The 23,041-nt window shown below is 35.7% G+C and overlaps 1 protein-coding gene across 47 annotated transcripts in view; it reads left to right on the top strand.

Moving 5' to 3' along the window:
- Positions 1 to 23,041, top strand: part of Epb41 (erythrocyte membrane protein band 4.1) — a 173,388-nt gene that overhangs the window by 116,389 nt on the left and 33,958 nt on the right. For 7 of the 47 annotated variants that reach the window (XM_048815976.1, XM_048815952.1, XM_048815946.1 and 4 more), the window contains 6 exons: positions 6,829 to 7,022; positions 10,971 to 11,027; positions 11,193 to 11,234; positions 12,711 to 12,773; positions 17,711 to 17,887; positions 20,037 to 20,087. In XM_048815976.1, coding sequence (XP_048671933.1) covers positions 6,829 to 7,022; positions 10,971 to 11,027; positions 11,193 to 11,234; positions 12,711 to 12,773; positions 17,711 to 17,887; positions 20,037 to 20,087 — 584 coding nt within the window. Of the gene's footprint in view, positions 1 to 6,828; positions 7,023 to 10,970; positions 11,028 to 11,192; positions 11,235 to 12,710; positions 12,774 to 17,710; positions 17,888 to 20,036; positions 20,088 to 20,466; position 23,041 lie in introns of those variants that run through there. The other 40 variants (XM_048815954.1, XM_048815965.1, XM_048815968.1 and 37 more) reach the window with 27 other exon arrangements.

The following is a 23,041-nucleotide window of genomic DNA, read 5'->3' as shown; positions in this document are numbered from 1 at the left end:
TCATCTAACACCATCAGGCATCTCCTTCCTTGTCAAGTAAGTCACCTTGTCCAATATTTTCTTCTAATACTTATGCTGTTTGCATTTCGTATTTAGATAAACAATCTATCTGGAATCTGCTTTTAATTTCTTTAACTGCTTTGTTGCTAGATAGGACAGCCAATGTAATGCTGAATAAAACTGTTAGTGATTCGCATTCTTGTCTCATTCCTAACCTCAGGGAGAGAGCTGCAGTATTTCATCACTGAGTATGATGTTTGCTCTAGGTTTTGAGTAGCTATACTCTATCACATAAGGAAGTTTTGTTTTTTTTTTTCATTCCTAGTTTTCTAAGTTTTTACCATGAATTAGTATTGACTTTTACCAGATACTTTTTACTTAATTGATATAATAAAGTGATTTTTTTTCTCTTTTGTGGATTGCCTTGATTGACTTTCAGTTTTTAAACCTACCAAGCATTCTTGGATTAAACTCAATTTGGGGGGCTGCGGATACGGCTCAAGTAGTAACGCGCTCGCCTAGCATGCGTGAGGCACTGGGTTCGATCCTCAGCACCACATAAAAATAAAATAAAGATATTGTGTCCACCTAAGCTAAAAAATAAATATTTTTTTAAAAAAATAAGCTCAATTTGGTCATGATATGGTTTTTATATCATTTTAGAATTTTTACAATTGTAATCAGCTCTCCATACCTTCAGGTTCTGCATCTGTGAAATTATTTGGGAAAAAAACAACAACAACTTTTTGTCTAAGCTGAATGTATTACAGATTTTTCCTTATTATTCCCTAAACAGTACAGTATATATTACATAATACTTACATTGTATTATGTATTTTAAATAATGTAGGGATGGGGCTGGGGATGTGGCTCAAGCGGTAGCGTGCTCGCCTGGCATTCGTGGGGCCCGGGTTTGATCCTCAGCACCACATACAAACAAAGATGTTGTGTCCGCCGAAAACTAAAATAAATAAATAAATATTTAGAAAAAAATAAATAATGTAGGGATGATTTAAAGAATATGGGGGAAATATGTATAGGTTACATGCAAATAGTAGGCCATTTTAAGGGACTTGAGCTCCTTAAATTTTTGTATCCTAGGAGAGTCCTGGAATCAATTTCATATGGATGTTAAGAGATAATAATATTTTCAAAAGAGAAATGGGCATATAATTTCCCTTTCTTATAATGTTATGACCAGGTTTTTTTATTTTTACTTTTTAGAATGCCTTTATTTTATTTGTTTTTTATTTTTTATGTGGTGCTGAGGATAGAACCCATTGCCTCACGCATGCTAGGCAAGTGCTCTGCCACTGAGCTACAGCCCTAGCCCATGATCAGGTTTTAATATCACTTTTATGCTGGCCTCATAAAATAAACTGAGGATGGATTCCCACTTTTCCTATTCTCTGGAAGAGTGTGTGTAAGATTGGCGTTATTTCTTCTTTAATATTTGGAAGAATTCACCAATGAAGCTATATAGTCCTAGTCCTTTACGTATCTTTTTAAGTATCTGAATTGCATATAAACAGAGTAGAGAAAAATTTTATAGTTCTGTTTTCTTTTTCTCTGTCTGGGAGTGTTTTTTACTGACAGATTTAGTGTCTTTATTAGATAAGGGACTATTACAATGTTCTGGTTCTTATTTCAGTTTTGGTAAATTGTGTTTTTCTAGGGATTATCTATTCCATCTAATTTTCAAATTTATTGACACAAAGTTGAATATCTTTAATATCTATATGACCTGTAGCAGTGTTTTTGCATTCTAGATATTAGAAAGTTATGCTCCTTTTTTCTCTCCACTTCCCCCACAGTCTTGCTAGAGATTTGTTAATTTTGTTAATCTTTTCAAAGAATTAATATTAGGTTTTATTTCAGTGTGTATTTTAAGTTTAATTTATGCCAGCTCATACCTTTATTATTTGCATTACGTTTTCATTGAGCTGTTCTTTCTCTAATCTCTTGAAATACTTATCTGTTGATGTTTGTTGTTCTTACAACTTAACCTGAGAATTTAAGTGACTTGTCTAAGGTCACAAAGATAGTCAGAACTAGAAGTAGGAGCTAGGACTATTCTCCCAAACATGTGCTTTTTACTCTTTCACTATGGTGACACTTTTTCTTTTAAGAAAGGAGAAAGTGGGCTGGGGTTGCAGCTAAGTGGAAGAGCACTTGCCTAGCATGTGCGAGGCCCTGGGTTGGACTCTCAGGACCACATATAAAATAAACAAAATAAAGCCCATCAATGACTAAAAAATATTAAAAAGAAAGGAGAAAGTAAGTAGTTGTTAATAGTATTCATTGAGCATTCAGTATGTTATGGGCACTATTTTAAGCACTTTACATATCTTGTAAGTATCTGAACTGCATATAAACAGTAGAGAAAAAAAATTTAATTTTTTTTAGTTGTAGATTGACACAATACCTTTATTTTATTTATTTTTTATGTGGTACTGAGGATCGAACCCAGTGCCTCATGCATGCTAGGCAAGTGCTCTACCACTGAGCCACAACCCCAACCTTACAGAAAAATTTTATAGTTCTATTTTCATAGATATTCTTTTTCTCTGTGCTATCTTCTTGGAAACTGTTTTGAAACCATTTTTCACACCTTTTCCTAGATCTTTCTCCATCTTCCTTAAATTTTTTTTCCTATTGGGTCCACCCTCCTTTAAAAAAAATAATATAACCCTTGACAGTAGAAACAATATATTAGGGAAACATTCAGAAGAATTACTTTATAAGGGGCCTCAATTTATAATACAAATGAGCACTCTTTCTCTTCTGTTTTGTCTAGTACTCAGAGCATCTGCTTCACCAGCTGGAGAACAAAACTGGTTCAGATCCCAGTTTTAAGATAGAGTATTAAGTCATAAAGATAGCTAATAATACGACAAGGATTTTTCAGCTTGTTGCACTTTTTGCTTTTCCAATCATTTCCATGTATTCCTATTTAATATTAGCAACCCAGTGAACAAGAGGTATTTAGGAACTCTTGTTTTATTCATGAGAAAACTAGAGCACCAAAAAGTTATGTAACTTACTAGGGTCACACCACCAGATAGTTCATTCTTGCCAAGTGGTACTTGCCAGGGAAGTACATTCTTTTCATCTTTGGTACTTTAGTACAAAATATATGTCCAAGCCTCTCTGTTGGATGACCAGTCTGTTTGCAGTGGACCTGAGTATCAGCTGGTTTTTTGTTTGTTGTTCAAGATCTGTAGATGATTCATGTGGGCCCTCTGATAATGGAACCATTGATCCCCTGTACACCTGCTGAACCTGTATCATACTGGCAGAAATTGTGCCAGTAAGTAGCAGCTAGAAGCTTCCATTTACTCCATGTGATGGTTTTGAGTTTTACTCTTTATTGCTCTGGTATATAACCAAGTTTCTATTGTTCTCAGCCAAGAGCAATATAATAACTGAAGTTAGCGGGTCTGTAAGAGTATCACCATTGTACTTTTTCTTTGTCTAGACCTTCAGAAATGGGAGCTATTGAATATTTTAATTTAAGGGTTTTCTCGGGGTGAATGTTTTCTCTGGTAAGTGAATGCTAATTACAATGGGGAGGGGAGCTTGGAATGAGTGGATAACTTTGGATGGGACAAAGGAGGAGGGGAGAGGGCAATGGGGGTAGGAAAGATGGTGGAATGAGATGGATATCGTTATCCTAGGTACATGTATAATTGCATGAATGGTGTTACTCCACTTCATTTACAACCAGAGAGGTTAAAAATTCTGCTCCATTTGTGTACAGTGAATCAAAGAGCTTTCTACACTCATATATAAACTGATTAGAACTAATAAAAAATAGAAAAAAATAAAGTTAAGGGTTTTCTGTATATGTACCAAAATCTTGTAATAGCTAACAAATTAATTAATAAAACTGAAGAGCCAAAACGTCTTCTTTTTTTTTTTTTTCCTCTCCAGTGCTGGGGATTGAACCTAGGGCCTTACACATGCTGGGCAAGAACTTTACTGAGCTGTATCCTTAGTCTCACACCAAAACATCTCAATAAAGCTGTTTTAAAAATCACCACTATGATATTTTATCATGATCCATAGTTTGCAATCTTCTTATTGAGAAAATGAAAGAAATTTGCCTCTCTTCAGGACTCCCAGGTGATATCTTTCCTTTGAATTTCATATCAGTATTTGCATAGTTTTTGCCCAACTTACTCTTAAAACATTAACCCATGACAAGAGAAATATAAGGACAAATATGATATTAGAAGTTATTAATATTTAGAGTTCATAAAATGTGTTTGTAGCCCTTGAGTACCCCTTCCCCAACTATCCTATAGAGTTAATATCTTCCACATTTTACAAATGTTAATACCGAGGTTTGAAAAATTAGGCTCTTTGCACTAGGTCACATTACTGTGTATGACTAACATAAGTTTGGGCTGAAGATTCATGATTTGGTCTTTGCCTTATTCCATACCGCCTTTTCACAATCAGTGCTGTTCATTGTAATGCTTCTATTTTTCCTATCTCTTAACTGTTTCCACCTTTGTTTCTAACCCTCAGTCTTTACATTTATACCTACGCTTCCACATACAGTACAGATTTCCAAAGCTAGGAATGCTAAAGACATAAATCATTTGGCTCTGCAATATTAGTATTGGATTAAAACCAAATTCAAGTGGCAAAATAACACATGGTGAGAGCATGGGCTATGTTTCTGTGATGCCAAGCAGAGTTGAATTAATTCTTTGAGAGGAGGTGTGAATACACATGTATAATGATACTTTAACACAACTGCGAGCAAAATATTTTGTCACATTCCCCTGTTTTGTTAGGCTTGGTCTGCCATCTGCCATTCTTGCGTTGACTGGCTTAGAGCACCCATGTGTATCAGAGACTTGCAAGAGGCCACAGTTTGTTCATTGAGTAATAAGCATTTCTTTCTTGGTGTTGTATATAGGAAGTAATTGTGAATTTAAATTTATTAATTCATTCTGGTTTAAGAAAGTCCTTTGTTTTACTTAAATTTTGCATCTTATAAATCTAAATGTGTTAAAATAGGTTATACAGTATAGTCAGTTTAAAAAGGAAAGAAAATGTGTAATAAACATCTTAAGATTTCCATGAAAAATAAAATTAAAAAGTTTCAGTATAAGAAAGAATAATGAGGGCTGGGATTGTGGCTCGGTGGCAGAGTGCTTGCCTCACACGTATGAGGTTTGATCCTCAGCACCACATAAAAATAAGTAAATAAATAAAGGTATTGTGTCCATCTACAATTAAAAAAAATTTTTAAAGAATAATGATATTATTCTATTATAGATATAGACTATTAAATCATAGCTGGGCTCAATGGTGCATGTCTGTAATCCCAGCTACTTAGGCTGAAACAAGAGAATCTCAAAATAAAATTAAATAAAGGGCTGGGGATATAGCTTATCGGAGGTGGAACACTCGCCTAACATGTGAGAGGCCCTGGGTTCAATCCCCAGTACTACAAAAGAACAAATATTAAATCATGTGAACAAATAACTTCATTCCTAGACAATGTCAGATTAGTAAGGTTTACTGTAACATGCAGAGATATTTTGTTTTAATCCTTAAAAGAATGAAAATAAAAACCACAAATAGTGTATGAGTGACTATTTCTTTATTTCTTTTCTTTCTTCTTCTCCCTGGGGATCGAACCCAGGGGCAAATGCTCTACCACTGAGCTCCATCCCCAACCCCAAGTGATTGCTCTGAAGTAAGTTATCTAAAACTTAGCCAAAGTCCAAACCAAAACAACAGAAGATCAAGCGTTTGTCATTAACATATATAGTTTTTTTCTCTCTAAAACAATCTATACGACTTTTCCCTAAATCGAGGTTTCTCAACCTTGGCCTCTATACACTACATGTCAGTACCTACTTTCTCTGCTCTCCCCAGTTGTAAAAACCTAGAATGTCTGCAAACATTGCCAGATGTTCTCTGGGGATAAAATAACCCCTGGTTGAGAGCCACTGCTCTAAATATTTTATTTTATTTTTATTTTTATTTTTTTTTAAATATTTACTTATTTATTTATTTTAGTTTTAGGCGGACACAACATCTTTGTTTGTATGTGGTGCTGAGGATCGAACCCGGGCCGCACGCACGCCAGGCGAGCGCGCTACCATTTGAGCCACATCCCCAGCCCCTCTAAATATTTTAGAGAATAGAAGCTGTAGCACACATTGATAGGACTCTGGGATGGGGTGGGACAGAATGCAAAAGGTGTTTGTTTTGTTTTTATGACTGAAGACCATACATTTTGAATCAATATTATTTTAGTCAAATGATTTATTATTAAAAGGGAAAGCATCTAGTTCAAAGAGTTGCCCTTACAAGTATCAAAAGGTAGTAATGTCTTATCAGAAGAGCCATTTATCATTACAGGGAGACTTCACAGAAAAAATCAGACACAGTATTTCTTCCTAGACACAATATTTTTTTAGGTTCCTGAAACTACCTAAAAATAAACAGTATTTTTAAAAGGCTTCATAGAGGAAACTAGACTTAATCCTTTTTTCTCCTCCGTAGACAACATTGAAGATTAACAGGTTTTCCATTTCTTTTCTTATTTTATCTTTTTCCTTTTTGAATTTAGCTTTTGTGAAACATGATTGTGAAGACATTTTCACATTTCTGGTGAGGGTATCTTCAGCTATCTTGTTGCCCTCAGAACAAGATATGATTGTTTGCCTTCTGTGTGGTAGGTCACTGAACTGTAACATTCACACACTGTGTCCTGGATGTGGAGTTATTTGGCCTGGTGTCCTTAAAGTAGTATAGTGGCTCTGGCCTCACTTATTCTTCCCTTTTCCCCTTCTCACACAGCAGCAGCTGCTGATTCAGCAGACCCAAGTCCTCGGCCCACCTCTGCACCAGCCATTGCTCAGAGTCAGGTCACTGAGGGCAACGGCCCAGAGGCATCTGCCAAAAAAACACCGAAGGAAACAGTGAAGGTTGAAGTGAAAAGAGAAGAGGAGCCCCCGGAGCAAGCTGAGCCAGAGCCCACAGAAGCATGGAAGGTACGTTAATCCACATATCAAGCCAATTCACTTTTTTATTTAGAGGTCCCAACTCCTAACCAGGAAAGTTTCAAAGAAACCAAGTCTTGTACAGTCGCAACAAAGTTATTACTTCCTCATTCTTTCTGAAAGATGTCTCTCATGAACCTATAACATATTTTCCTAAATTATGTTATAAAGACTGTAAGTTATCCCAGAAGTTTTCAGGTGATCCACCCCTTGACCCAATTTAATATTAGAAAATTGGGATTATAAAACGCACCAGCATGGTTGATTGCTTTTTAAAATATTTTTCACTCACTCAAAAGGAATCTCTACCTTGCTTAGGAGTGAGCTCTGCTATTGTAATTAAAATACAATTTGATTGCCTAAGATGGATGTATGTGCAACATTTCAAAAGACTGGGTATTACAGAAAGCAAATTTATGTGGTTGTTTAAATTGTAAGCAGCTAATAAGAAGGGGAACATCCATTATGTGGGAGAGGTTAGGCTGCTAGTTGCTTCAATTCTGAGTTGATTTTACCCATAGTCAGTGCACCAAGTTGAAAAATCACCAACTTAATTAGCAATTTTCCCAGAAGTAATAGTTACTGGGCTTTAAAAATATATACATGTTTATAAGTTTTTAAACATATTTAAGCAGTGATGGAGTTGAGGTGCTAGTTCAGGTTTCTAAAATTAAATGTGACCAACAAAAATTATGAGAAGCAGTCTCGTAAGAAAAATGTCATTCATGAGAAGAATTACATTTTAGATATTGTTTAAAAATTTAAAACTAAGATTTCAGTGATTGCATATGGATTAATCCTGTTCTTTTGGAGCCAGATCAATATCTAATTTATCTATATAACAGTGGGCAATCTGGTTCTGTTTCAACTATATTTAAAAATATATATATGACATACAGCTTTACTGTCCTTTTGAGACTATCCTGAGTTCAGAGAGAATAAAAACTCTAGTGAAGGGTGAGTGTTGTCATTTTTGTAGCTAGCCAAATGTCCATGACATTATTGGTCATTAGGTTCTATGTAAACAATGCTTTTATAATATTAGCCTACCTGCTCAGTTTTTAATGTTAGGGTATCACCTGGCACTGTTCACTATGCCTCTGTTCTTATATTAACTAGAACCTGTTGGGTTGTGGGAGTGGTCAGGGGACTCTTCTATCTGGCTAACAGTTCTCTGGCTCTCTGCTGACCTGCTGTTCTCCTTTTGTCTGTAAGAGAGACAAGTTATCTTTAAAAATAGGTTCTCTTTTTGGAGGATCAGATATCATAAAGACATAGGGAAGATCAGTGGAGCAGAAGAAGGAACAGGAATGGGGAGGAAATGTGGAAGGAATTTAACAAAATCACGTTATATACATATATATACACACACAGGGAATTTCACCCTTATGTATATGTAGAAAGCACCAATCAAAAATAAACCAATGAAGACTGGGGTTGTGGCTCAGTGGCAGAGCACTTGCCTGGCATGTGTGAGGCACTGGGTTTGAGCCTCAGCACCACATAAAAATAAATAAATAAAATAAAGTTATTTACAACTAAAAAATAAAAAGATAAATGAGTGAAAGGAAGATAGTAGAGTAGAGGAAAGAGAAGAGGGAAAGGGAAGAGAAGTGGAGGGAATGGAGACTGAAATGTAGTAAATCAAATTCTATGCATGTATAAAGTGGATATATATAACTCCTATGATGATATAACTCCTATGCATAACTATAATGCTTTAATTAAAAAAAAAAAAAAAACAGGTTCCTGTTGCTCTTGGGACCTCCAGTAAAATGACAAAAACACTCCATGGTATATTACTTTAAGTGCTAAAGGCCGGGGAGAGGGGGGTCTTATTTCCACTTAATTCTATATAAATATGTGTTTTGAAATGCTCGTGTGGAATGTTGAAATGAAACTGAAAACCACTTCTGATAGCCAATTACTGCAGTACTAGTGGCAGAATCAAGGGTGAATCTGAGCTGATTTCATTTATAGCAGTTAGAAAATAATTATGGCAGTTACTTGAAGACATGTATTATATAAAGCAGCAGTAATAATAAAGTAATTTTATAATTGTGAAAATTTCATTATCCAACACTAGTTTGTTGCCAGACACTGCTAGCTTTTTATCATTTCCAGTCTTTCCACAAAGTCTGTTCTGCAGTTATGGAAGCAGTTCCTCTCCCCCATGTATATCTCTATCTCATTTAATGTTCCCCATAGGGTTATGAGTAGAATTACTGTTGCTACTTGGTCTCAATTCTTTTTCTGGTGTTGCCCAGGCTAGCCTGAAACTCCTGGGCTCAGGTTGATCCTTCTGCCAGCCTCCTGAGTAGCTGGGACTACAGGTTGTCCCACTGCTCGTAGTTTTTTTACCTCAATTCTTAAGCTGAAGTAGAAGCTTTCAATTTCCTGCTGTTGGATTGCTGATAACACAAAAAGATATTTAAACGAGGAATTTATGCTTTATAAAACAATTAATACTGCTGTTTTGCTAAGTGTATACAATTCTATGATGACATTATCTTCATTTTGTCAATAAGATAACTTTAAGTTCAGACAAGTAAAATAACTTGTTGACAGCCACATAGCAAGTGTGCTGAAATTCAGAGTAGAAAGAATCCAATTGTTAATTACCCCTGGTAATTTAAAAGTGCTGTAGCTGGATGTGCTTATGATTTGACAATGTTTCAAAGTATGGTATTCTTATGATTTTTACATTTAGTCCTAGAGGAAGTAGCACAGTGACATTGTATTCCAAGGTAATGCTGCTTAGCATGATTAAAAAGAATATATAAAACCACAGGTTGATGAGGTTCTGTAAAGAATTTAATGACACGGCTGGGCTCTGTGGTACACACGATCCCAGCCATCCAGGAGGCAGGAGGATAGAAACGTTGAGGCCAACCTGGACACCTTGCAAGACCTTTTCTCAAAAATAATAAAGGATTGGCAGTGTAGCTCAGGTAGAGCATCCCTGGGTACAACCCCCAGAATTGGGGGTGGTAGGTGAAGAAGATGAAGAAAGAAAATAATTTAATGATACAAAATGATTAACTTAACCTTTAATTAAAAATCCATTTTCTAATTTTGAAATATCCAATGTTTTAGGCAGTTCTCACTCTATTATGTTTCTTTTAAATAATGTATCTGTGTTTTTTTTAATAAGTACTTCATTTTCTGTGTATAAAAATGACTGTTACTAAAGGTATTTCAAAGCTACACAGGAGACCTTCACTATTCTTTTCACTATTGAGGATGAATCTTGCCCTTCCCCCAAACACATGAGCTATAACCCCCTAGAGAGGAGCTGGTGGAGAGCTGAGTGTTGCTGCTGAGTCCTGTGTGTGTTATTTATAAAACAACCCTGGAAGTAATTGCATGTGTCAGTTACAATTTGGATGTTTATTTTGATGTTTTGTGGTGTAATAAACTGAAGAGTGAAATTGCCTCCTTAAATATTTTGATCAACTAACAAAATCCGTCATATTACCTGTTAAGTATCATGTTATTACATGTGTTTTAACTATAAAATTTTTATTTCTATCATGTATAAAATGATATTTTTATTTGTAAATTTATTTTTTAATCATAAAAAAAGAAAAGGCAAAACAAAAACATGACTATAGTATCAAATGAGCCTAAGTTATTTTTAGTGAGTAGTTTTTTTTAAATAAATAGTACAAAAATGTTTTCTTCATTGATAGGGTGAGTACCTGCATTTTCTCTTTTGGTGATGTGGTTGATTGTCCATGTGGCCTGGTCAGCTTTACAGCTGTGGTGGTGAACTAACACGTTGCCACCACTAGGAAGACGTGCCCCTAACACCACCCGCCCTGAGACTGCATCATCCTGTTTCTAACCAGCTTAAAGATGCAGCTTGTTTGGAAGCAATGCTATTCATGGAAACCTACTAACCTATACTGTTTTTACCACTTTATTTCTTAAATGTAGGTGGAAAAAACCCACATCGAGGTCACAGTACCCACCTCAAATGGTGACCAAACACAGGTTTGTGCCAACAGGCCACTTGTTCCTTTTCCCCTCCACTCCCTCAGTTTTTTCTTTTCCCTCACTCCCTTTTCCTTAAAAATAAAATAGATTGACGGTTCAAACAAACTTCAATGAGCCAATATTTTTTTTCTTTTTTTTCTTTTTTGAATTATGGCAAAACAGAAGCTTGCAGAAAAACCTGAAGATCTGATAAGAATGAGGAAGGTTAGCCATGTTCACCTTCACAAAGCTACATTGCCATTTCACCCGTGCTGACTTACAATGCATTAAAAAGACAGTGATCCATTCTTTTCATTGATTTCTCTTTTTTTTTTTTTTTTTTAATTTTTTTTTAGTGTTTATTTTTTAGTTTTCGGTGGACACAACATCTTTGTTTGTATGTGGTGCTGAGGATCGAACCCGGGCCGCACGCATGCCAGGCGAGCGCGCTACCGCTTGAGCCACATCCCCAGCCCTTCATTGATTTCTCTTAATCAGAACTTAATTTAAAAGGACAGTTATAGCCCAGTGTAGTGACACACCCTGTAGTTCCCATGGCTTGGGAGGTTGAGGCAGGAGGACCGCAAGTTTGAGGGTAGCCTCAGCAACTTAGTGAAGCCCTAAACAACTTAGTGAAGCCCTAAACAACTTAGCGATGATACCTTATCTCAAAGTACAAAATAAAAAGAACACACACACCTACCAAAGAAATTATAATCTTATACTATTTTCTTTAAAGATTTTGTTGGTCCATTGTGGTGGTGCACACCACAGCTATTTACAAGGCTGAGGCAGGATTATGGCAAATTCAACCCAGCCTAGGCAATTTAGCAAGATCCTGTCTCAAAATAAAAAATAAAAAGGGGTAGGGATGTGGCTCAGTGGTAGAGTATCCCTGGGTTCAATCCCAGTATCAGGAAAAAAAAAATTTTTGTTCAACTTAAAATATCTTTTTTCTTTTAACAAAATGAAATAACCAGTGAGGTTATTTCATAAAACCTATCTTTTACATTCAAACTTTATAATAACTATGCCACAATGGCATCACATTTTTGGAATCATTTGTGATATTTTATACATATTTATCATGAAAAGCATCATAGCAGCAGCTCCCAGTGTTGTTAATAGCTACGTGTTTGACTGTTGTGTGCCTCATTCCTCCCTGCTGCAGAAGAGATGAATCAGTTCTTACTGAATATATTTATTGGCTGATTATAAAATGCCCTTAGATCTTTTTTTATAAAAGATATTAGAGATCTAGATGCTACAGTATTACTAAGTATGAAATACCTCCAAAAAGCTAAATAACGTTTTAGATCATTTCTCCACTCTCTAGTACCTGGAATTTCAAAGCTTTTCAAAGTCATATATTGTTTTAGAGTAATGTTCAAACAGTTCAGTTTCAAAAATGAACATGTAACAGCTTATTACCTAAGAAGCCAATGAAGCCAGGAACACTGTCTATTTAAATAACGTCATCACAGTCTCTCATCATTCATCAATAAGGTCATCCATCTTCCAGCGGTAATCATGTTCTCCGTGTGTCCTTGTGGTTCTGTGACCATTTCATGTTGGCATATGCTGTGCTGCGGACATTTAATTTACGTATTTTTTTGGTTTGCCAATTTGCAGTTTTTTCCTGCAAGAACAACTTTTTAATTTTTTATGCTTTTCTGTTTTTCCCCCCTTTCATTTTCACAGAAAAAGAGAGAGAGACTAGATGGTGAAAACATTTATATCAGACATAGCAATTTAATGTTGGAGGTTTGTATGAACTTGAAGCTTATTTCAGTTGGTTGCCTGGAACCTTCTGCATTCTCTTTACTGACCCCCTTTTCTTCATTCTATGCTGCATTTGGTTTTGCATGCATGCCATTGCATGAAGTGATTTTAGGTTTAAAATGCTTTTGCATGTTGGTAAACATGAAGATATGCAACCATCTCTCCTGGTTATTTTTAGTTTCCATCTCTCATGCTATCTAAAAAAAAAATATATGATTGGGACTACCTCTGGTAGTCATGGTTCCATTATTTTACCCATTTCAGAAAGTTCTACATCACTGCTTAAAGTTCCTTGAATTTTCCAAGAGTATAAATTTCTGTATATTCCAAGAAGCAAATTGAAGTTTTCATTTTCTGAACCAAGGCAGTGTGAAAAAGTAAGAAAAATTATCACAATTCAGAATGGACTTGAAATATTGGGAATGTAGCTCAGTGGCAGAGCACTTACCTAGCATGAGTAAGGCTCTAGGTTCAATCTCCAGCACTGGAAAGAAAAAAAAAATATATATGAAGATAGGTTGGGCCAGGGATGTAGGTGGAGGAGTAGAATATAAGAACAACAGAAAGGAGCCTAACATTTAATGTAGTTACTATAAGATGATTTCATCTTGAAAACAAGACTGGAAGTGTGAGATTTTTATTTTAAGATATGAAAACAAGGGGCTAGGGTTGTGACTCAGTGGTAGAGTGCTCGCCTAGCATGCATGAAGCACTAGGTTCGATCCTCAGCACCACATGAAGATAAAATATATTGTGTCCACCTAGAAAACTAAAAAAATATAAATATTTTTTAAATAAATAAATAAAGATGTGAAAACAAGCGTAGATGATAAATTGGAAAAGGTAGGATCTGAATTAGGGATTACACAACTATTAAATTGCACTGTTTAATTCCTATCTGCTACAGGTCATTTTCCCACTATGTTCAACATTGGCCAGATTTTTACCAGACCTGTATTATTATACTTTATCTAGTTTTGGGCTCCATGTTGGATAGGAAAATGTAAAACTAATTAGGTAAAGGAAAGTTTATGAGAAAAAAGTTAGAAAACTAGACTGTTCCATGTGGAAAAACCTGAAATCAAGTTAGTTTATACTTCAGAAAAATTCTTATATGGATGACCAGATTATTCTACAGCTCCACTCAGTGCAGAACCATAAGAGATGATGAGTGTGAACTCTTACATCAGGGGTATTTTAACTTAACTATAAAGGAACTGTAAATTACAGGAAGATGAATAAACATGATTCCTGTCTTCAGGAAGCTTATAATGTATAAACTCGTGAGGAAAGAAACAAAAAGTTAGTAAATAGCAATAAATGATTATAAGTTATTGTAGACTCTGCATGGGAAATAAACAGTATGCTGTGCTAACAAAGGAACGATGGACAGGGGAGGTCTCTCTAAAGATAATATTTTAATTGGGACCCAAAAGATGAACAAAAATGTAAATATTATTAAACTGGAAGTTTTAAGTAACTTTAAAAGACAGATCTCTGTTTAATATATGGGGGTTCTAATAATTATTTAATCTCACTTTTTGCCAATACCTATATTTTGATATAGCACCTGCTATTTATAAGGTACTCTGATTAAAGTAATGAAAATTATGGTCACCTTCATTCAACATATACTGTGTGGTAGGCATAGTACCGAGTGCTTTACATACATTTGTCTCTTACAACATGAATTTTTCCAAGGACTCTTGGATATTTCAGACTTGGAAACTAGATCACTTTGTTTTAGCCCATATCTGAGACTAGACCTGAAACATTCTGTCTTCTGAGATTAGGAAGGAAAATAAATGGCGGTTGCTGTCCTTTGCTCAGCAATGTGACATCTCCAGACCCTAAATATATTTCCTGACTAGTCCATCTTCGGTGCTTCCTCTTAACTGGAACCTACAGTACCAATCATATATTTGTCAACTATTCCATCAGGTGTGTTATGGCTTCTGAGACTCATGAAGTCCCTGTGTGTGGTGTGCTTTTTCCCCTGGCATTTCACTGACATCCATGAGAGGGGATTTATAAATAAGTGTGTGTTTGAAAATTAAAACTACTAACTGACTTCGGAGAACATTTTATATTTAATGAAATGTTTGGTTTGATTGCTACTAAAATGATAAGATGATAGGCATCAAAAATCGTCTAACCTAAACACAGCCAAAATAATTTGACTGACCATCATTCTTTAATTATTGTAAAAAGTGCCTCCCCACAAGGAAGGTCTCTCAAGTTATCTGTCACCTTAGCATTTTTTTTTTAAGCATCCCTCTTCCCCCCTTCTCCTACCCCACCCCCACTAATGCTTTGTTCTGGCACAAATAAGGTCGAGTTCATTTTTAGATCTACCGCCTCCTCCTCCATCTCCCAGAGAGAACCTGTAGCAAATATCTATGACAGGTTCTATTTGGAACAGGTCCCTTTGAGATCTTAATTTTATACTTCTGTGCCCCCACAGGTTTTCAGCAAAGCCAGCTAAGAAGGATGGAGAAAGCTTCCTCAGAAGCTCCTGGTTTTATAAAAAAATTATTTTCTCAGGTTCCAAGCCAATCAAAAGCTAGGCAAGAAGAATAACAAATCACCAGTCACTCATATTAAGAGCTAGCTCAGAGAGTTGTGATTTTACCATCGCATCTCTTGCTCATTTTTATTTTGCTCCATTCACATGTTTAACCCCTCGAATGTGTTGAGTTTTTCTTGGCCCAAACAGATTTAATTTCCACTCAGGAGCCGGGACACAGGGCCCAACCCTGATCTTTGAGTGAGCTTGTTTAAGCTTTTCTTTAGCTAGTGAACACTCTTTCCTTCCTTTCAACTAGAGCAAAAGTGCAAACTGCTGTTTCCCCTTAGTGCAACCCATATTCACACAATAGACTCTCATTTCATCCCAGTAAGCAAGAGATCACTCTACAGGGAAACTACGGGGTTGCCTTTTTTGTGTAGTTTTTTCTTTGGCTCATCTCAAAGCAAATATACATAGGTCATTCTTGCAAAAATAAGGAACTAGAAAATGAATTTTTTGAATGAATACATCCAGATTCAAAATTGTCATGTGGGCTGGGAGTGTAGCACAGTGGTGGAGTGCTTGCCTGGCATATCTGAGGCCATTTGTTCAATCCCCAGCACCACCAAAAAAGTTTTCTTAGGACTGGAGATGTACCACAGTGGTACAGAGCACCCCTGCATTCCAACCTCAATACTATAAACAAACAAAAATTGTTTTCATGTGTCTCACTGGTTCTTTTTCCTATGTTATTTTTTTCCTCTTATATTGCTTTTGAAAAAAGTTTTATTTAGTTGAAGCACAGATTGCCCTTAGAAAGAACTTTTTAAAACTAATTTTTATTTTAATTAGTTTTCTTTTTTCTTACTTTTAGAATGAAGCTGTCTCCAACAGAGCCAAAAAAGAAAGACTAATCCCAAAATTCATACAGCATATTAGGAGATATATTTAGCATTATACTTTCCTTGGATACAGAACTGCCCTGATAAACACAGGATTTTTTACAGTCATAAAGTGATGGGCTCCAAATATTGTGATCTCAAGCTCAAACTATTGAGGTTTTTTGGACAAAGAACATTTGAGTCTTTGTCTTCAATTTATATTTACCAACCTATTTTTGGTGAAGTGTCCTTTTTGAAAGTTATCATATACTTACTTTAAATAAATCTGAATATTTCTAGCCCATGCTTTATTAACATTAGTTTTGATCATTTCTTCCTGGAATATTCCTTTAAAGAGCTTGCCTCTACCTCTAGTTGCCCAGTATCCAAATCTGCTGGAACACTTGAATTATTTTAAATTGTCAAGGAGATATATAAGGTATTTGACAAACTCTTATGGTCCTTTCCAATCCAGTGAAAGTTTTTGGAAGAAAGTTTTTTTGTGTGTGTATGTATGGTATTAAGGATCAAACCCAGGACCTTGCACATGCCTGGCAAGTGCCCTACCACTGAGCTTATGTCCTCAGCCCTAGAATGTCTCTATTTCAAATCATACTAAGGATTGATGTGAAATTGTTAGAAACTGGAAACATAAGGGCTGGAGCTGTAGCCTAGTGGCAGAGCACTTGCCAGGCATGTGTGAGGCACTGCGTTAGATCCTTAGCACCACATAAAAAAATAAACAAATTTTTTTTTAAAAGGCATGCTATCCATCTACAACTACAAAAAATAAAAATAATAATAATAAAGAAACTGGAAACATGATATTCTTTTTTATAAAGAAGAAAAACCATTATGCTCATACTCCTGAGCAATTTTTCAGAGGTAGTAACAATCGATTTTGGAAGCTTTAACTAGGAATTTTAGTAATAAATTCTTATATTTAAAAAGGGCTATTCCTCTTTATCAAAAAGAAAGAACAGCTTCTTAGTAGTACAGTAGTAAAACTATCTCCATTACAAATAGGATACTATACAATGGTAACTCACCAGGGCACAGTCGTTAGTGGGAAGTGGAATCTTTCACCCTGTCCTTCATTTAACAGTTTATCTGTTGCTATCTCCATCCTGACTGAGCTGAGCCTAAATCATTTCTTATCAAGCTGAGGCTAGCTGAATTGTGGGATTACCTTCTTGGGATGAGGAGCTGGAGATCTGGTTTTACATCATGTTAGGAAGAAGAGTCATAAAATGAAGGAGTGAACTCTTGGGGTTATGTAATAGCTAAAGCTGTAGGGTTGTGATGCTTCACTGCTTCTAAGAAAAGCACCTTGCTTTTAAATTAAAAAAAAAAATCAAGCAAATATACCATGTTGTATATTTACAATTTGAATGTCATTTGTGGGTTAGTAACATCTATCCTGGATGTGGTGTGTTTTCTACCAGCGCCCAATCTCTGTTGGGTTGCCTTTGGTGTGTTTTTTTGTCCCAGTTATTTATTGTTTTGCATCTTTGTCCTTCCTGCTATAGGATTTAGACAAAAGTCAAGAAGAGATCAAAAAACATCATGCCAGCATTAGTGAGCTGAAAAAGAACTTCATGGAGTCTGTGCCAGAACCACGGCCCAGCGAATGGGATAAACGCTTGTCTACTCATTCCCCGTTCCGGACGCTTAACATCAACGGGCAAATCCCCACAGGAGAAGGAGTGAGTACTGTGTCTACATGACTGACTGTGAGAACGAATGGAGTAAGGTTTTCATGTGTTAGTGGTCTGCATCTGAAAGTCTAGAGCTGAAATTTAGCTTTGGTTCCTCAACAGTTCATTTTAGTTTTAAAGCATTCGCAATCAGACATTTATTTTTTAAGTCATGAAGCCAACCCAGTTCAATTGTGGAAGTCATTTAGATTTACTAGTAGATGATTAGGCTCTGAGAATGATCTCTGCAGCTGCATGCTTCTGACTAGTGTGTGTTTATAAATTGACCATAAGCCAATAAAGCCTTGTGTATATTCAGAATGTGCCTCCCAAGACCAGAAAGTTTACTAAATTTAGTAAAGTCAAAATTGGAAAGGGATTAGCATTTTTTTAAAACTTTATTTGACCATTTGTACAACTTAAAAATGTCTGGAATGATTGCCCACAATTATATAATAAGCCAAGGAGGCCTTTAAGCCAGAGAATGCAAAACACCAAGTATCAATGATTGTAATTCAATTTTAGAAGAATAACTGACGATTTATTTTATCTTTACGAGTAACATCAAACTTTTAATATGCTTTATGAGATAGTGTTAATTAGAAGAAGTCAGAGATACCATTCAGGGGATTTTCTTTCTCTGTTATTATTGTTGTTACTTTTGAACTCCCACACCTGAAAAAAAAAATGTATTTGTTTAATGAAAAGATCTTGCAAATTACCTTGGGCATATCTCCAAAAAATCTTTATCTCCAGCCAGTACACATTAGGTATTTATATAATGAGTGTTGAACTATTCTTAAATTATGTGCTTTCTTCCCCACGAACAGTAGCAATTCTAGTAAGAACTGTAAATTTGTCCTAATTAAAAACCTGCAGTTCAGCAAGCTGCAGTGGTGTGAACTATAGTCTCAGCTACTTGGGCTGAGGCAAGAGAGTGCTTGAGTCCAGAAGTTTGAGGCAGGTCTTTGCAACATAGTAAGACCCTGTCTCAAAAACCAAATAAACAAACAAAAAAAAACCCGAGAGAGAGAGAGAGAGAGAGAGAGAGAGAGAGAGAGAGAGAGAGAAAAGAAAAAAAAACTGGGTTTTTCTAATTTTCAGAATTCTTGGTTTTATTGTTTAGTTTCTGGAACTGGAGAAGGAGAGAAAAGTTGACCCACAAAGGGGATACTTTTTGTATTTTTCAAAATATGATTAAAATTGACTAACAATTCTCCAAACAGTTTTACAAGTAAGACTGGAGAATACTTGAATAATGAACAGTCAAAGTAGAGTTTCCAAGGATGATAGCACAGTGGTATTCCTACTCATTGTCCCCTCAGCTCCACTCCCTAATCTAAAGGGACATTAGTCATATTCTGAATCTAGGGCATATATCCTGAACTGGGACAATAACCCTGCTTTCTGGGTGAGACTACCCCCTCTCAGTGTTAGATATTTCATTTAGATATATTCCTAATAATAAGAATCATAAATGTCCAGCAGGAATTGTGGCTTGATTTGATTGAGAGGTTCTGGCCAACTGAAGCCTAACTGATTTTGAACAATTCATTTCTTGCTGGGCCCCCATTTATGGAGTAGGTGATCTGGAATGTCCTTGTAACTCTAAAATCTTACGAATGAGAAAATGGCTTGTTGCTATCTTACCTACTAACCCTAGCTGAAAACCAAAACTGCATATTTTCCAGAAGTTTTATTTTTGACTTTGTACAGTTCAACTACTTTGAAAAAATAACTTGGTGCTGTCTTCCATAATATTGGGTAAATTTGTATCAGTCTCCATTTCCAGAAAATATCTTAAGTCTTTTAATAGAAACCCTTCAGAAATTATCTTAGGACTGGTTTTGGGAATGGCAGTGTCATTCTGTGGACTTTAAAGAAGTGACTTTTTATAAAATAAATGAGGCCCATGAGGAATACTTGAATAATTTTGGCTCTATGCTTACGTATATTTACCTCTCTAAATGAGTAATGGAATGAATAAGAATGGTATCATAACTTTTTATATTAGGATAATTCCATTTTCTGGAATATCTTACTTTTTCTTTCATAATTAGGATAGTATTTCTGTCTCTGGGCTTACCTCTTCCACCTTTGATAGCATGGTTGTTGCATTGCAAGGCAACTGAATTCTATATAATTTGTGTATGACCAGGTGAAGAAAACCTCTATCCTCCCCTCGGAAAGAAAGGTTGGTGGGCCAGAGGTAAAGCTGCTGTTACAACTTATGCTTCTCAATCAGAATTTGCTCTTGTCATGGCACTAAGCAGAAAATCCCCCCAGAACTGAACAACAGCTGCTGGATAATTTTTTTCTTTTGGCTATTCTAGTAAATTCACACCCACAGCCTTCAGCCTAACACATTACACTTTCACTGCTGCCGCATTCGCAGCTTTCAATTTGCTTATTTCGGCGCATGGCTGGTTGAAAAGCTGCATGAAGATGTAAATATGTATTCAGAGAGAAAATGAATTTAATTATACCCTATTCTTTTTATGTTGTCTTTCTTCTCCCACTTTATTTTCTTTTAAAAATCATTATAATTTTGCATCCTTTCTTTTCCGTTTTTTCTTTTTGCTGACCAGTCCCCTAGCTACTTTCTCCCTGAAACATGTCACTTAGGGGTGTGCAAAGAACCAGTGCTGAACTTCCAAACTGATCAGAGAAGGCTAGCCCAACTGAAAGAACTTAGAGCCAAGTTTTTCCTTTCATAGATAAGAACCATCTTGACTATGGATAGCAGAGAATAAAAATTGCTGGGGAGGAAAATTCTCAATTGGACAATTGGGGCAAAGAACTTTCCTTAAAATTGTCAAAAGTGTTTGCTTACACCTTCATCATGGTCATTATTTTTTTTCATCGTGATTCTAACTGTGCAATTGTTGAGATTTTGTGGGTTTAAAATTTTTTTTTCTTTGATTTTTTTTTTAGAAGACCCTGGAGGTACATTATAAACTTTTATACTTTGTTTTTATTTTGAAATCTTTAAAATGTATAAGACTTTTATTCCCTTGAGCAAAAGCTAATTATCATATTGAGCAATTGCAGTTTTTAAAGACTATATAAAGAGATACGAGGATCACTTTTATATTCTGCCATTTTACTTGTAATAAGAATAACTCTTCTGGTAAGAAGAATACTTTATTATTGGCATTGCTCAGTTTATTGGTGATGGACAGTACTGAAGCAATGAAAAATGGCCAAAGTTCACATGTGAAAAAAAATTATATGTGAATATCCTCAAAGGAGGACTAAATAATATAAGTAAGGAAAAGTACTGATTCCTTGCATTACTAGAATTAGGCATTCTAATATTCATTTATTCAAACAATTAGAGCACTCTACTGTGTTCTAGAAACTTTGCTAGGATAAATTGCCAAAGTAAATCTCAAAGAGTGTCCAAAAGGTCTTTTCAAATCCTTTGCACATCCCCAAGTATCATTTTTGAGCACTTTCCATCTGTCATTTTGTTCATCTTTCTCTGTCTTTCTTGATCTTCTACCGTGAAAGCAGACACAGGAACGTGCTCTGTTAGTACAGGATGAAGAGAAAATTAAAAGGCAAGAGACATCTGCTGAAAGAGCCTTACCCCAGCAAGAAAATGAAGAAATTCTTCCCAAGGTTTCTATTCCAATCCCTGAGGATCACAAGTCTCTCAAAAAGTGCCACCTCTACTCTAGTACTTTTACATCTCCTCGTATTCCCTTCATGATGTCTTTTCTTGTGGTCCTTGCATTAGCTGTTTGGTGGTTGGTCTTTCTGTGATCGGAAAACAGGGTGCTCATCTGAAATGTCAAGACTAATGCCAGTGAACTTTTGTCCTTGACTTCAAATGTTTTATCACCTATATGATGCCTCTGATAGTTCACTGTCCTAGGGAAGCTCTTATGATCATTTTTCTGTCAATAAAATGTTACTTTGTAGAATATGTATTGTGGGATAAAAGGAGTAGCAATGGATTGATTACCCAAGCCAGTTTTTCTGTACTGAAGTTAACAAATTTAGACAAATCAGATTTAAGCACATGGCAAGTTGGTACTTTTCTCAAAAGCTTTAACTCTTTTATCCTGCATGTTCTCACTGTTGACTGTTGCTGTGTCCTCACCAGTGTCTCACACAAACCAGGATACTCTCTAGAAACATTTGATGGGAACTTTCCCAGGCTCCTGTAGTCATTTGTGTGGCATGGGCTCTGTAGTTTAAGAAAAAAAAAATTGACTTGCTAACCTTTCAAAAGCCTTAAAATGATAAAGTTTTAATCTATAAATCCATAACCACTCCTTTTCTTAGAGTATCAAGCCGGTATATACAAAGGCCTTTTTCTGGAAAAGGGCTTTTGACATCTGTGGCCTTTTTATGAGTATTTCTGAGCTGTACAGGGACAGATGACTTTATCCTGCTGGTGTATAGAAGAGATCTGCAAAGGCTACATGCTGTCTTTTCATAAGCAGAGTGTTGATTTAGTTTAAAGAAAATGGTGCTGGTGTCCCCTGGCCTCTGGCCAGGGCTGAATATCTCAGATTACTCTACCTATCTTTAAATGTCCTGGAATACAGATTTATTTCAGATCTGTACATAAACAGCCCCTTCTCTGAATTAAAATACTGTGTTACTTTGTTATAGCTTAAATAATTACATTGCTATAGAAGCAATATTTAGCCATTATGATAAGCTTAACATATATAGAGAGATATATAGATATAGATATACTTTGTTCTCCTAATATACTTCGGACCTGTTTGTTCCTATACCTGTGTTGAAAATCAATTGTTTTTAATCACTGGGCTTGTGAGCTAAAGTTCTGTTGTGATAAGTTATACGTCTCCTGTTTGCATGTTGATTTATAAGGCTTCCCTGAAGTAAATACGAGCACTCTCTCCTCAGAACACAACGTGGATGCCTAACTTGTTGTTTTTTTTTACCTCAATATTAATGAAACTTTGCATGTAGCTTGCTTTTTTTGGCACTGGAATGTACCAATATGGGTGATTTGGTTAATGTCTCAAATATTGTTTTGAACTTTGCGTTTATAGCGTTATCAAACTGGGATTATTGCACTTGGTGTAACTTCTCAGTGCTTTTCAGTTGATGAACTTCTAAACAAGACTTTGATTTTGAAAAGCTGGCCTCTTAGACCAAAAAAAAAAAAAAAAAAAGCAG

The sequence above is a fragment of the Marmota marmota genome, unplaced genomic scaffold, assembly GCF_001458135.2.
Source record: "Marmota marmota marmota unplaced genomic scaffold, marMar, whole genome shotgun sequence".
Classification (NCBI taxonomy): domain Eukaryota; kingdom Metazoa; phylum Chordata; class Mammalia; order Rodentia; family Sciuridae; genus Marmota; species Marmota marmota.
This window is presented reverse-complemented; position numbering and strand designations above follow the sequence as displayed.